The sequence below is a fragment of the Coregonus clupeaformis genome, chromosome 10 (assembly GCF_020615455.1).
Source record: "Coregonus clupeaformis isolate EN_2021a chromosome 10, ASM2061545v1, whole genome shotgun sequence".
NCBI classification, from domain to species: Eukaryota; Metazoa; Chordata; class Actinopteri; order Salmoniformes; family Salmonidae; genus Coregonus; species Coregonus clupeaformis.
Genome location: NC_059201.1, coordinates 18,908,417 through 18,923,641, shown reverse-complemented (window position 1 = coordinate 18,923,641; position 15,225 = coordinate 18,908,417). Strand labels below are relative to the sequence as shown.

Sequence of the window (15,225 nt, the reverse complement as noted above, 5' to 3'; positions counted from 1 at the left end):
GATTGGACATGATTTGGAAAGGCACACACCTGTCTATATAAGGTCCCACAGTTGACAGTGCATGTCTGAGCAAAAACCAGGTCAAAGGAGTTGTCTGTAGAGCTCTGAGACAGGATTGTGTCGAGGCACAGATCTGGGGAAGGGTACCAAAACATTTCTGCAGCATTGAAGGTCCCCAAGAACACAGTGGCCTCCATAATTCTTAAATGGAAGAAGTTTGGAACCACCAAGACTTTCCCTTGAGCCAGGGGTGGAAAAAGTACCCAATTGTCATACTTGAGTAAAAGTAAAGATACCTTAATACAAAATGACTCAAGTAAAAGTGAAAGTCACCCAGTAAAATACTACTTGAGTAAAAGTCTAAAAGTATTTGGTTTTAAATATTACTTAAGGATCAAAAGTAAATGTAATTGCTAAAATATACTACTGTAAGTAAAAGTAAAAGTATAAATCATTTCAAATTCCCTATATTAAACAAACAAGACAGCACCATTTCATTTACGGATAGCCAGGGGCACACTCCAACACTCAGATATAATTTACAAACGAAGCATTTGTGTTTAGTGAGTCTGTCAGACCAGAGGCAGTAGGGACGACCAGGGATGTTCTCTTGATAAGTGTGTGAATTTGACAATTTTCCTGCTAGCCATGCAAAATGTAACGAGTACTTTTGGGTGTCAGGGAAAATATATGGAGTAAAAAGTACATTATTTTCTTTAGGAATGTAGTGAAGTAGAAGTAAAAGTTGTCAAAGGTTCATACACCAAAAAACTACTTAAGTAGTACTTTATAGTCCAAACTGAGCAATCGGGGGAGAAGGGCCTTGGTCAGGGAGGTGACCAATAACCTCATGGTCACTCTGACAGAGCTCCAGAGTTCCTCTGTGGAGATGGGAGAACCTTCCAGGGGGACAACCATCTCTGCAGCACTCCACCAATCAGGCCTTTATGGTAGAGTGGCCAGACGGAAGCCACTCCTCAGTAAAAGGCACATGACAGCCCACTTGGAGTTTGCCAAAAGGCACCTAAAGGACTCTCAGACCATGACAAACAAGTTTCTCTGGTCTGATGAAACCAAGATTGAATGCCAAGCATTACGTCTGGAGGAAACCTTGCACCATCCCTACGATGAAGCATGGCGGTGACAGCATCATGCTGTGGGGATGTTTTTCAGCGACAGGGACTGGGAGACTAGTCAGGATCGAAGGAAAGATGAACTCGGCAAAGTACAGAGAGATCATTGATGGAAACTTGCTCCAGTGTGCTCAGAACCTCAGACTGGGGCGAAGGTTCACCTTCCAACAGGACAACGACCCTAAGCACACAGCCAAGACAACGCAGGAGTGGCTTCGGGACAAGTCTCTGAATGTCCTTGAGTGGCCCAGCCAGAGCCCGGACTTGAACCCGATCTAACATCTCTGGAGAGATGTGAAAATAGCTGTGCAGCGACGCTCCCCATCCAAACTGATAGAGCTTGAGAGGATCTGCAGAGAAGAATGCGAGAAACTCCCCAAATACAGGTGTGCCAAGCTTGTAGCATCATACCCAAGAAGACTCGAGGCTGTAATCGCTGCCAAAGGTGCTTCAACAAAGTACTGAGTACATTTATTTGTGTAGATTGATTAGGATTATTTATTTTTTAATCCATTTTAGAATAAGGCTGTAACGTAACAAAATGTCGAAAAAGTCAAGGGGTCTGAGTACTTTCCGAATGCACAGTATATTCAGTCAGTTGGGAACGACCTGGAAATGTGGCTCAACATTTGTGTATCTTCTAAACATACACCTTGTGGCACACTATAAGCTTGGGCTTATCACTAGCCACAGTCCCACTACATTCTGCAGGCCTACAACTTTCCCACACCACTCTACCACAGTACATATCTAAATGTGAGTTTCCTTCCAGTCACTTCTCTTATGGTTTACCCATGTGTGATTCCAGTGTAAGGATGCAATGTGGGGGTCATTATAGCAGAACAGCAGCGTGAACATGAGCAGTGTGGTTTCTCTCATTTCCTGTTATGAGAGCGAGTCAGAAGTAACAGTTACTGAATTCAAAGAAGACAGACGTTGAGACGCGATAGAGAGACAACAGGCTGCTAGGTTCATTGAATGTATTCAGGTTTGTTTTTGCTACTCCTATGATCACACTCACAAGGCTTCATCTGTGGAGGAAATGTTTTGTGATTTTGTCATGTATCAGCCTCATGAGGGGATTCCTTATGTTGTGAGTGATCCGTCTCTCAGCTTTAAGTCAGCAGCCTTCTCGTACATTGAGATAGCACACTACAGCTAGTTTCTGCTTATGGCGAAGCATTACTCATGCTTCACATACATAAAGTAGGACTTTATACCGCAGGTGTTTGAATGTCAGGCTTCATTTCTTTAATTTAATTCATACTGAAAGTCATTCTTGCTTTCCTAATTTATCTCGGCTCAAAGCTGAATGCAATGCATCCTGTTTTGACACACCCATAACCAATCGTGCTTTCTTTGAAGAATCTGATGGACTGATACTAATGTCTTAATCTGAATCCTGCAGTTAAAGTTCAGCTACCAAAATGGAGATCCAAAAAGACCTCAAGAGGAGACGACCTCGGATGGAGAGTTACGACCAAAAGCTGGAACAGCGGGCAGCAAAACATGAGTTCTTGAGAGATCGCAACAATGTGACGACATGTCGCAGCCCAGGACACAAGCTGGAGGCCGACTGGAAGAGTGAGATGCAGCAGAAAAGACAGATGGAGTTCCAGAGAAGGAGACAGTTTGTCCAGGCTGCCACTCCTCAGGCTGATGAAAAGGAGTCAAATAAGGAGACCAAAGTCACGATGAGGACCAACAGGCAGAGAGTGCCTCTTATCCACAGACAGTCCCTTATATCAGCAGAGACACTGGGGATCACCTGGCCAGACGTACACTCCATCAGGAAGGTAAGGACATGACCTGTATAACATAATAATACACATTACCTGTGTGACATAATAATACACATTACCTGTATGACATAATAATACACATTACCTGTATGACATTGTGTTATTATATGTCTGTTATACGCAAAAACTGGAATATTCGGTTTTGTCAAACACAAAAGTGGTGTGTGACAGTTGAAAAAACTGTTTCATCAGGCATCGTGGATCACCTCACCACCACAGCAAGGGACAGGAGGTACAAACAAAACAGGGAAGCTTCACTCTGACTTCTCACAGACATTCCCTCACACTTCACAGCAGCCTACACTAAGGAAGTGTATGGATATCAGAGATAGAGGTGAAATATAGAACTCACTGGGGCTCCTTATTTTGGTATTTAAATTTCAACATACTTTTCTAATTTTGAGTTTGTTGGTGAACTTCATTATCTTCCTCTCTCCCTGTTAGTAGTTCAACGGGAGAAGAGTGGCCTGGTAAGCAATCAGCTCCAACAGAGGAATGCTTGCTGTCAGACAGAGTAAGTACAGTAAGTGACTGACCTTAACATGAAGACACTGATCTGTTGAACTGCTTATCTGTCATGTATAACACTTTGACCACTGACCCCCACTCCCTTCCTATCATTCACAGGCATGGCTATATCACCGTGAATGAGGCAGTAAGTAACTCTGATGTACTAGATCTCTGTAATGTTTTGGGTAGATTCAATATATTTTTCTCATTCAAATCTGAGCCACAGCAATGAGTCACAGTTTCCATGTACATAATCATTCATCATTCTGACAGAAGACATCACTATCAGTTGTGTTGCGTAGCAACGTACAGTTGATATTATGATATTTGAACTGTTGTGGGTGTGTGACATACATAGTTCACCACCCATAATAACAATGTACTGTACAGTATATGATGTCCCTCCTTGCACGTTAGGAATATATTTTATGCCTATTGTGATAACGCTCTCAATCTCTCTCTGTCTCTCTCTTCGTCTCGCTCTCTGTCCTCTATGTAGGACCTCCTTCAACTCGCAGAGTATCTACAGGTGTGTAATCCTGCTCTGCTGACTCCTTAGATTACTGCAAAGAAGCTACCGTATTTGAATCTATAATGATAATCCATATCATTGAGACATGCCTTTTAGTCAGAACCTCAACCTCACTTGTATTATGGTGTATCTCTTTCCATAGGAGGCTCTGTGGCGAGAAGATTCTCTGAAACAGAAGCTGGCTCTACTGCAGCACACCACCTCTACTATACTGCTCTCACATGACAATGTCTGGAAGGTTAGAACCTGGATCTCTTATACACTGATGTGATGTCCACAAATGTCCCTCTACCTTTGCCCATATCTCAATCATACTCATGTATGCACACTGAATTACTGTATTTCTGTACCATACTCTGTTTCATGAAGGGACTGCCATGTAGTTTTGACAGTGGGTTGATGTTCTGAGCAACTGCTGTATTGTGACATAGGGTCCTTGGGGTGTCTGGTCCATCACTTCTCTAAATGAGGTAATACTGTGTTTGGTTCAGTGATCTAGTTTAAGACAGGCTGTGGTTTCAGAGACGAGTTCACAGTGTTTCCACCATCATTCTACTGGAGGAGCTGTGGTCTACCCTGCATCCTGTCACTGAGAAGCTGAGCGAGAAACACGAGAAATGTACAGAGACAAATGAAATGGCACAGGAACCGTTTACCACCGTCTGCCAGTTGCTATCTGCTTTTCTGTCTTTCTACCTCACTGTCAGTATGTCTCATCTCTCTCACACGTCTCATCTTTCTCTACCCTCACAGATCTGTTGTAAAGAGGACACGATGAAGGGAAAGATTGGGGCACTAGAGTCACAGCTGAAGATCTGTGTACAGGTGTGTTCAAGAACACTGTCTGTACCTATATGACTTACAGTATGGATGCTCATACAAAATCACCACCAGGCTGAAACCACAAAGAGCAATCATCATTATGCTGACTCATTCTCCTCTCTTTCTCTCAGAGGCTGTCTAGGGATGGAGCCAAGATGCTGCTGCTACAGTCGGAGCAGCAGAGACAGGAGGTGGAGGAGATGGCCGTGGCCGCGCTCCAGAGGGTCACTGATCAGACGACCAAGGCCCAGGAGAGGGCTCACAGCCTGGAGGTAAGGGGTCAGACAGGGCTGCACTCTGGATCACGCAAAATAGCACTGTGTTCTATTACAGTCAATGATTAATTCAATGTATGTGATTCGATTTGAGAAATTTGATTTGACTGTCCTAGGACAGTTTCACTGTGTGTGTATTTTGTGTGTCCACCAGATGGCACTGCAGACAGCCCAGGTTCAGTCATCACAGTGGAGAGAGCGCTATGAGGAGGAGAGGATCAAATGCACCCAAATGAGGAAGTCTCTGGTGCAGAACATTGACCATATAAACCTGTTACAGAGCCAGCTCGAGGTACACACACACATATATATATTTATATGTATTTCTGGATTGAATGGGATCCTATGGGCAAATGACATAATACAATAATATATGCCTATAAAGTATCTAAATATGTGAGATAAGAACCAAAAGCTGTCTTGGGACATCAAACAATATTACAGGTAAGTGTGAAAACATGTCAAAATGGGAGATATCCTCCTTTAAGTGGCGGGGTTGCTCTTTGCTGAAACAAACTCAAAATTATGGCTTTAAGTAAATTAAATGGGGTTTATCCCCCCTTTATTTCTTGACAAACCTTACTTAATCAAACAACTGATATTTAAAAAGTTATAGATTACTTATCCTAGTAAATAAGTTCCCAGCATAGCACACCCATTGACTATACATTAGAATTAGCTTATGATCAGCAAGACAAAGGAGCTGATCGTGGACTACAGGAAAAGGTGGGCCGAACAGGCCCCCATTAACATCGACGGGGCTGTAGTGGAGCCGGTCGAGAGTTTCAAGTTCCTTGGTGACCACATCACCAAAGAAACTATCATGGTCCAAAAACACCAAGACAGTTGTGAAGAGGGCACGACAACACCTTTTCCCCCTCAGGAGACTGAAAATATTTGGCTTGGGTCCCCAGATCCTCAAAAAGTTATACAGCTGCACCATCGAGAACATCCTGACCGGTTGCATCACCGCCTGGTATGACAACTGCTCGGCATCCGACCGTAAGGCGCTACAGAGGGTAGTGCGTACGGCCCAGTACATCACCAAGTCATAGAATGTTCTCTCTGCTACCGCACGGCAAGCGGTACCGAAGCGCCAAGTCTAGGTCCAAAAGGCTCCTTAACAGCTTCTACCCCCAAGCCATAAGACTGCTGAACAATTAATCAAATGGCCACCCGGACTATTTACATTAACACCCCCCCTTGTTTTTACACTGCTACTACTCGCTGTTTATTATCTGTGCATAGTCACTCTACCCCTACCTACATGTACAAATTACCTCGACTAACCTGTACCCCCGCACATTGACTCGGTACCGGTAACCCCTGTATATAGCCTCGTCATTGTAATTTATTGTGTTACCTTTTATTTTATTTTTTACTTTAGTTTATTTAGTAAATATTTTCTTAACTCTATTTCTTGAACTGCATTGTTGGTTAAGGGCCTTGTAAGTAAGCATTTCACAGTAAGGTCTACACCTGTTGTATTCGGCGCATGTGACAAATAAAATTTGATTTGATTATCATTACCGATATTAAGGTTCTCATTACCGAAACGGACCTAAAAATAACGTGGTAATGAGAAATGTATGTTTCGTTAATGAGAGGCCCTTAGCTTAATCTGCAAATAATAGGAGACAGACAAGTATGCAAACAATTGACCTCATCACTGAAGCCTATTCATGCCGCCATGGTTATAAGGTAATGGCTCTCTAAATTTGTAATAGCAGAATGCACAAGGTGCAATTTTGAAATTGGTTAGTGCATCATCAGTTTTCCTCTTGTCATGTCAGTCATTGCATACCTTAGAGAGCTATTTATAAATTGTCAGAAATGTCCAGATCAACTAGCCCAAGTCAGCTAATGTTTTTAGCCCACAGATTTAGTTAAAAAACAATGCTTGTGCCCATAGAAATAGACGTGGGGGGCACGGGACGTTCCCATTGCTGGAAGGGGGGCCTGATTGAAAAGGTTTGGAAACCCCTGCTCTAGATGATGCATCATGGGTGGATTTAAAAACTACTTGGAGTTTTTACAGGAACTTAAAAAAGTGTTACGTAATGACAAATGTTCACAGACACTGTGTTTTTACGTAATAAATATTACAGTTGAATGTTATTATAGTTATAACTACTATATTATAGTTTAATATTATAGTTAAACTGGTATAGCATTTTTATTATTTATGTACACACATTTTTTGTGTTTTATTCAAATAAGTTGGGTTTTTCTAATGTCAAATTGCATAAAATTACACGAGAATTGAATCCGGACACATTTCGTTAATGATAATTTGGGGTGAAAATGTACAAAATTCAGGCGGAAATGTAACATATATTTAAAATAAGACACTGTGACATAAACTAGACATCTTAGTCTTTAGAATGATAGTTGATTTTTGCAGATGCATCATGGTTTTGTAACCCAATTTGCTACTGACATGGTTAAAACTGGTTTCAAGAGAATCACCCACGCACGCACACAGCACTGACCTGTTGTTAGAGTGACATAAGATATCTACATACCATCATATATTTCCCTTTGCATCCATCCAGAGAGTGATGGGACAGGAGGAAACTCTGAAGAGCCAGTTGCTGCAGCACCAACACACTGAGGCTGAGCTCCACCTCAAGATCAGCCTTCTAGAGGATAACCTGCACAGCTGCAGGACACAACAAGACACATGGCGACAGCAGCAGCAAGACACCAAGAAACAGCAGGAGATTGTCAAAGGACGGCAACAGGACTCCATAGGTGTAGTATATTAAATACCCACTAGCAGATAAAACTGTTGGATTGTGTTACTGTAGTAGTAGTAGGTCAAGGAATGTTTGAACTGCTATTTTGACCATTATATTTATTGGTCTGTAAATGTGTTGACCTCATCACTAGAGCATCCCTTAGATGAGCAGTTTCATCCAGCCATGTCACACCACAGCAACAAGAAGCAAAGCATGATGGAAGCCAACGTCCATAGGCGAGAGGTCTGGATATGTCTACAATTCCCTTTCTCATCTTAGTAATGTCAAACCCAGAGCACCATCATAGCATTTAAGTCAATTTCTGTCCCCACTGTCTTCATACTGTATGTCTCCAACATGTTTATTGGCTATGCTTGATTTTTGTCCTATATTAACTTGATACTGATGGAATCTTTATTTTTTCCACCAAGAGACGCTGTTGTCCCTGGTTTATCCTGCTGTCTCTGTTCCTGGTAGTCACGGTGGTGGCCATTTTGACGTTGTTATTGGCCGATATCCCCACAACAAGGAATCAGCTGTGGGACCTTTACCAAGTACTACAAGAACACACAGAGAAGTATCTCTATGACATTACCACAGCATTGCTATAGGCCCATATGACAAGACCTGGGAACTGGACAAACCACTGAAGAACGTGCTCTGAGGGTTTTGGGAAATATGTTTATTGCATTTTACTTGTAATGTTTTCTGTATAGCGCAGTCAACATTATAGCGAAGGATATCTATCATCCATTGAAAATGTCATCTTGAAGTAAATGTGTATTTCTAATGCGTTGTATGGTTACTGCATCATGTTCATGCATACGTGTTTCATCCTTTCATAATAATCAAATACATATAGCCTCAGTATAGCTGACACACTTGCCACTTTTATAACTGAACAGTAAAACTGACATAAAATACCATTGAATAAAAACACTTGCAGGAATATGGTATGACTTTTTGTCAATTTGAATCAAACCCTTTTTCATTACTGAATACATTTAATTGCTGATTCGCCTCATTTAAATTTTTTTGCTGATCACTTGCCTAGTTATGGACATTTTTATAATTAAAAAAATACAATACAAATCATTAGGAGGATAAAAGTTATTGAAAAATGAAATGCTATCTAACCACAAGACTCAATTTTGTCCAAAAAGTGCAGTGACACCCCTTATACTAATTTCATGGACCAAAACAAAAGGTTTAAATTCCATAAAATTATAAATATTTTGGTGAAAAGGTCTAACAGAAAATAAACAATCCATTTGGTTTACCAAATCATCTACTGTTACCTGATCTTATCCACTAGTATTAGCATGAAAAAACAAGTAAAGGGTATAGGATACTGTTCACATACCTAGCAGGAACAGTTAGAATGGATCTCAGCAGTCATGATGAGATACAAACGTATAATAACCACTTGAGTAATCATAAAAGTTCACATAATAGATTAACCACTTGCTTGTTTTTTCTCCAAAAGAAGAAAAAATATATAAATATCTTGCTTTAGCACTGAAACGTCAGAGATATTCTTCATGGGTTAAAAACAGGTAGCAGACATAACAATGACATGGACAAAGCTTGATCACTGACTGGTATTGTGTAACTGGGGTACAGGGTTATGCCTGTAACTCATTGACTATGTTCAATGTTGCCTTGCCATCCAATGCTCCTCTAGTTCTGTCCATATAGAGTACAAGGCCCTGGGGCTTTACAACTGCAGACAGACACTATCACACCATGTTTTACTGACTGCCACAGTGGTAGTCTTACAATGCCTGTTAGCAGCATTTACCACAATATATACACATGGCCCCTCTCAGCTAACATTATAGCAAAATAACGAAAAAAGGCTATATTGAAGCGATCCCTCTCCCTTTTCCTATTCTGATGAACATGCCTTTATAAACATAAGTACTAGTTTGCTGACTACAGGTCCCCTCATGGCCCAGTAGTAGAGAGGCAGCAGTAAGAAGACAGTGTCCAGACAGAGCTGTGTATGAGACTGACTGGCCTTTTTAGGGCTGTGGTGGACTGGGCTGCTTCACTGGGCGTGCAGGGCCTGCGGCAGGCTCATGCCAGCCCCCGGGGACAGAGCCTGAGGCCAGCCCTCCTGGCCCTGGTGGGTCTGCAACAGGCGGTACAGCTGCTTCAGGTGGGTCACGATGTTATCCTTGATGTCCGGGATGGAGATCTGCAGGCGCACACTGCCACTGTCGAAGGAGCGCATGCAGTCGCCTGAGAACATCTCAGTGATCATACGTGCTACCACAGGGATGATCTGGAGGGGAGCAGAGGGCCAAATAAGTGGCGGTTACAGTGAAGGGACTCAACAGCAAAACACACATGCTTGAGGGTCAATGCAACACATTTTAAAATGATGAAAAACGAATGTTTCATTAGTTTTCTATGAATCATTGCATGAAACATCTTGATACAAAGACTGTCTCATACCTGCACCATGATGAGCTTCCTCTCCCTGGGTCTGCTGTCAGGCCACTCCTCTCCAAAGCACAGGTTGATGTCGAACTGAGGAGGGCTGGCTGACTGGCCCCTCTGATGGGCTATTACACCTGCACACGTCAAATATAAACCTATCACAATCATTTCACATAGCAAATCACTCTCACAGCTTACACTGTGTACAAAACATTAGGAACATCTTCCTAATATTGAGTTGCACCCCCTTTTGCCCTCAGAACAGACTTAATTCGTCGGTGCATGGACTCTACAAGGTGTCGAAAGCGTTCCACAGGGATGCTGGCCCATGTTGACTCCAATGCTTCCCAAAGTTGAGTCAAGTTGGCTGGATGTCCTTTGGGTGGAGGACCATTCTTGATACACACAGCAGCATTGCAGTTCTTGACACACTCAAACCAGTGCGCCTGGCACCTACTACCATACCCCATTCAAAGGCACTTCAATCTTTTGTCTTTCCCATTCGCCCTCTGAATGGCACACATACACAATCCTTGTCTCAATTGTCTCAAGGCTTAAAAGTCCTTCTTTAACTGGTCCCCTCCCCTTCAGCTACACTGATTGAAGTGGATTTAACAAGTGACATCAATAAGGGATCATAGCTTTCACCTGGTCAGTCTGTCATGGAAAGAGCAGGTGTTCCTAATGTTTAGTACATTCACTGTACATGCAATAACAGCTACAGTACATGCCATATTATCACACTATCACAATACCTCCTAAGGGCACAGCCTAATATATATATATATATATATATAATATATCGATAAGCAAGAAGCTGTGCCAAGAGTAGTATAAAACATTGTTGCTGTAGGAAGGTTAGAGTCTGTCTATGCTAAAAGGGTCAGTAGGATCGGAGTCAGTACTTACCGCTGAGAAAGGACTCCAGACAGAACAGCTTGATCTTCCTCTGCCTCTCTATGAGGTTGGGTGCATTGGGGTTGGGTGCACAGGGGCCTGACCAGTACACCTTGCACTGGCAGAGGCGGACGGCATAGATGTCATGGCCGCTGACCTCCAGGATGAGGCCTCGGTCCATGACGTCCAGTAGGCGGTTGGTGAAGACCCTCTGCTTGTCGTTGGCGATGTGCTCGGTAGAGGGGAACCTCAGCTGCTCCAGGCTGATAGGGCCAAACAGCTCCTCCTGGTTGACCATGGGGCCCAGGTCCCCGTAAAACAGCCTGCAGCCCTGGGGATTACTGACTGTCATGGCTGGACACACCTCCTTACCCCGATACTGGAACTGCACCTCCAGGTCTGTCACTGAGGGAGAAAGAGAGACATCAGTTGGTCTGTACGGGCAAACTCCTGTGATACTGTATACAATCAATGTATGCAGCCCTATATTTACCTAATGGAGGAGTTTGTCTGTGTAGTAGTGTACTCACTGGGCAAGGAGCTGATCCACATCTCTGGGGAGGCGAACATCATGTCAGGCATGGGAGGGGAAGGCATGTCAAGTGGAGGAGGGGGCGCCATCTCCAGAGGGGAAGGCTGCATCTCCACATCCAAAGGCTCCTCTTTGGGCCATGGCTTAACCTCCTCTTTGGGCCACTCTTCAACTGATGGGGGGCAGCTAGGTGGGCAGCTGGGGGGGTGGAGGGGCGATACTGACCCAGGAGGAGACCACATTAGAGCGGGGCTGGTGCCTGGTCGGTCACAGGGAAACACAAAGCATGATTAGATGCCGTGCCAAAAACAATACTTGGATATTGATATCAAAACTGGTGGTAAGTCAGACAAAAAGCCACTAGGCAGTTGTTTTTGGATAAGGCAACTTGGAAAACATTATCTGGAGGCTAGATCTGAACTGTTGTGTGGTTTAGGACAAATGACTTGGTAAACATCAGAGAAAAACAGTATTAGTGAGGGACAAATAAGCGAGATAAGAGATATTTGACATGACTAACCGTTGGATGTTGGATAAGGAGGGAGGGGCTCTGGAGTACCTGGTTCATCTTCATCACCGTCATTCGGCGTCCAGGACCCAGAATCTGAGGATCCTGATGAGAGAGAAGAAGAGAAAATGAAAAGAGAGCAAGGGGTTCCAAAACCCAAGCTATGCTTCAAAGCTGCTACCAAACCATCATTGTTGTTAAACTGTAATTGAAAAAAATATTTGTATGTCATCCATGGCCAGTTACCTGGGTTACTGAGGGGCTGTGGGATGTCACAGACGTCATAGATCTTCAGGGGGTTCATGGGGACTTCTTTGGTACCATCGTAGACAAGGTTGAACTCTCTGCTCTTGTTGAGGGCACAGCGGAGCTGGGCTTTCCACTTGGCAGGGTCAGGGTCATCAATACCCTCCTGGAACTTTCCTGTCTCCACCGCCCAGGCCTGGTACAGGGAGAGAGGGTACAGATGAAGAATACATTTTAAGTCATGTTTTTTTCGGTAGATCTCGGCCTGCATTTTGACTCAGAAAGTGATCTCGCCTCAGAAAAGGTTGGTGACCACTGATCTACATGTATTGTTTCATAAGCTGTAACAGATATGTGCTTTACTCACCTTAAAGATGGTGTTCTCTTCCTCGTGCTGGGGGGTGTGGCGCGTAGCGTGTTTCCAGGGGATCCTGAAACGCTTGTTGTCACGATCGATCCACACCAGGCCTGGGTAGAGCCCACTGTCCACCTGGGCCACTAGCCAGGGCTTGAGCCGAACACGCCGCGGGGTCACCGCCATGCTTACTGTCTGGGGAGGGGGCCACTATGGGAGGGTTAGATATCTACTACCCATATGGTACACTTATGTTGATGTCCTGACCAAGATATCTCAAAACACTTCAGTTCTACTAGAAACACTGTACTAAGAAAACAGTGAGTTGTATGGGCATGATGTAGCTGGCACGCTATCAAGATTCCAAACAGACTTGGACCACTAAGTGCATAATTATGGTTGGTTTTATGATACTCCTGGTGTATCTGCAGGACATGGTTGTTACACAGGTCAGTTGAGTATGGAAATAAAACCATGTCCAATGTTGCTACATTAATTTATCCCAAAATCATAACCATAAAGTTAAATTCTTCCCACCAATCCAATAGGATAGGCTACAGACTTTTGTTGTGATAAACTTTTGACTTTTGTTGATGCTTAGTTGCAACCCCTCGCTCGTACTGTAAATTTGAGCAACATATGAAAGACCAGTATATAGGCTACTTCTTCACGGAGATATTGTTAGTAATGACTTCTAATAACCATCTAGTTACGAACTTTAAACTATTTCGAGGTTGCAAACTAACTAAATGTAGGCGACCGCTGCGAAACTTACCTGCAGTTGAATGTAACCAGGAAGTAGGCTACTTTCTATCCGGGAGAAAATAGAACCTCAATCAATCTTCAGGAAAATGTTATTCTCCAAAACGTTGGAACATGTATGTCCTTAGCAATCCGGGAAAAAAAAGACTGTATAAATCACATATACTTCTTATCATGGGAGAACAATTCTGATAATCTTGTCCACATCAGTTTATGCCACCCCCTTTCCTCTCCCTTCCCGAAACTCAGGTAGAGCCGTGACGTCACACACGTTTCATTCTTGGCACCCGGCACACCTTTCCAGCTGGTGAAAAAAACCCAGTTTACTTTCGGTGGAGCCTTCTTGTGACCATGACGACCAAATGACTCACAATATCTATGTTAGAATGTTGCCATAGGATCTTTAAATTAGCCACATAAAAACCATGAAGACTATTATGCTATAAATTATGTAAACAAATGTGTTTGTTGTTTTCAAAAGCAATTTGAAATAAGCAGTTTGGAGTGCAGTCAGTCATCCTATTATAGCCTAATTAAAATATGTTAATATACATTGTCATTGTAACACGTACATTATGATCATTTCTACTGTACACACTTGTTAATGGTGCAGTCACACCCAGAAACTGCACACGGGCCTTTTTCCAATGTGTGCGTGCTAGAAGTCCCCACCGCACCAGCCGCTCTTGTCTTGAGGACTTCCCTGAAGTTTCCCAGTTTCATTACGTGTGAATTTATTTATAGGCCAGTGAGATCAGATAGCCTGTGTGTGAGAGAGAGTTTTCAGGATTTAAGACTGATGGTCAATTGAAAATACAATTGAAAAATCATTATTAGCAGAGAACACATTTTTACTTGTTGCCATTCACTTGAAAATAAGTGTTCTTTACTTTAATCAAACATGTGAAGTCTATAAAATAAAAAAATATTGTCAGTGTTTTGCTATTTAACTTTAGATGTTGTCATTACAGTGGTCTCAACCAATGACTGATAGGCTACATTGCTTCATATTTCAGGGTAGGCAGGTATCTTAGTGGGTAAGAGCGTTGTGTCAGTAACCGAAAGGTTGCTGGTTCTAATCCCCGAGCCGACTAGGTGAAAAATCTGTCGATGTGCCCTTAAGCAAGGCACTTATCCCTAATTGCTCCTGTAAGTCACTCTGGATAAGAGCGTCTGCTAAATGACGTAAATGTAGGCGGGAGGCAGGTGAGGGACATCCCTGTAAATCCATGTTTTTGATGTTGCTCCGCACAGAGTCTCAAAGCTCCTGTCTCTCTGTAATGCATTGAAATGGCCAAACAAGCAACAGATTGTTCAGGGCCAGAACATTTCACTGACATCATAGGCAATTGAGCTGGGCCTCTAAACCACGTCTATTGTGTACTTTAGAATTTGAGATGGTGATACAGAAAGGGGGGAAAAATGTGACAGTGTAATCTCACCGAAACAGTGGCAGAGTGAAGCATGGGAACCAAATATTGGATTGTGTCTCTATTAAGAAACAGGCTACTTGTTGTCATAAAAAACATCTCCAGACTATGCAAACACATTTGATCTAGATTACTGATGAAGTCAAGTCACTGAAGCCACTCACACAGTATGTCTGTTTTATTTCAGAGGTACAATCAGAGAATACCTCATGGATGCAATCACTCCAGACAACAG

At 42.9% G+C, this 15,225-nt stretch overlaps 2 protein-coding genes across 4 annotated transcripts; one reads left to right on the top strand and one right to left on the bottom strand.

Moving 5' to 3' along the window:
- Positions 1 to 2,032: 2,032 nt before the first annotated feature.
- On the top strand, positions 2,033 to 8,605 carry LOC121575274 (TRAF3-interacting JNK-activating modulator). Of its 3 annotated transcripts, none has more exons than XM_041888251.1 (13): positions 2,033 to 2,121; positions 2,542 to 2,929; positions 3,128 to 3,269; positions 3,383 to 3,449; positions 3,563 to 3,590; positions 3,945 to 3,974; positions 4,120 to 4,215; positions 4,731 to 4,802; positions 4,931 to 5,071; positions 5,229 to 5,366; positions 7,630 to 7,828; positions 7,967 to 8,058; positions 8,247 to 8,605. In XM_041888251.1, the coding sequence occupies exons 2-13, from the start codon at positions 2,561 to 2,563 to the stop codon at positions 8,424 to 8,426; spliced, it is 1,554 nt and encodes a 517-aa protein (XP_041744185.1). In that variant the 5' UTR covers positions 2,033 to 2,121; positions 2,542 to 2,560; the 3' UTR covers positions 8,427 to 8,605. The 3 variants fall into 3 exon arrangements, with proteins under 3 accessions (XP_041744185.1, XP_041744183.1, XP_041744184.1); XM_041888249.1 differs by having other exon boundaries at positions 3,380 to 3,449; XM_041888250.1 differs by lacking the exon at positions 2,033 to 2,121 and adding an exon at positions 2,150 to 2,226 and having other exon boundaries at positions 3,380 to 3,449.
- LOC121575275 (interferon regulatory factor 6-like) lies at positions 8,477 to 13,809 on the bottom strand. The gene is made up of 8 exons (XM_041888252.2): positions 13,574 to 13,809; positions 12,811 to 13,008; positions 12,444 to 12,639; positions 12,210 to 12,302; positions 11,688 to 11,948; positions 11,170 to 11,562; positions 10,276 to 10,394; positions 8,477 to 10,102 (listed from the first exon to the last, which is right to left on the bottom strand). Exons 2-8 carry the CDS (start codon positions 12,982 to 12,984, stop codon positions 9,866 to 9,868), a joined length of 1,473 nt encoding a protein of 490 aa, XP_041744186.2. The 5' UTR covers positions 12,985 to 13,008; positions 13,574 to 13,809; the 3' UTR covers positions 8,477 to 9,865.
- Positions 13,810 to 15,225: the final 1,416 nt, after the last annotated feature.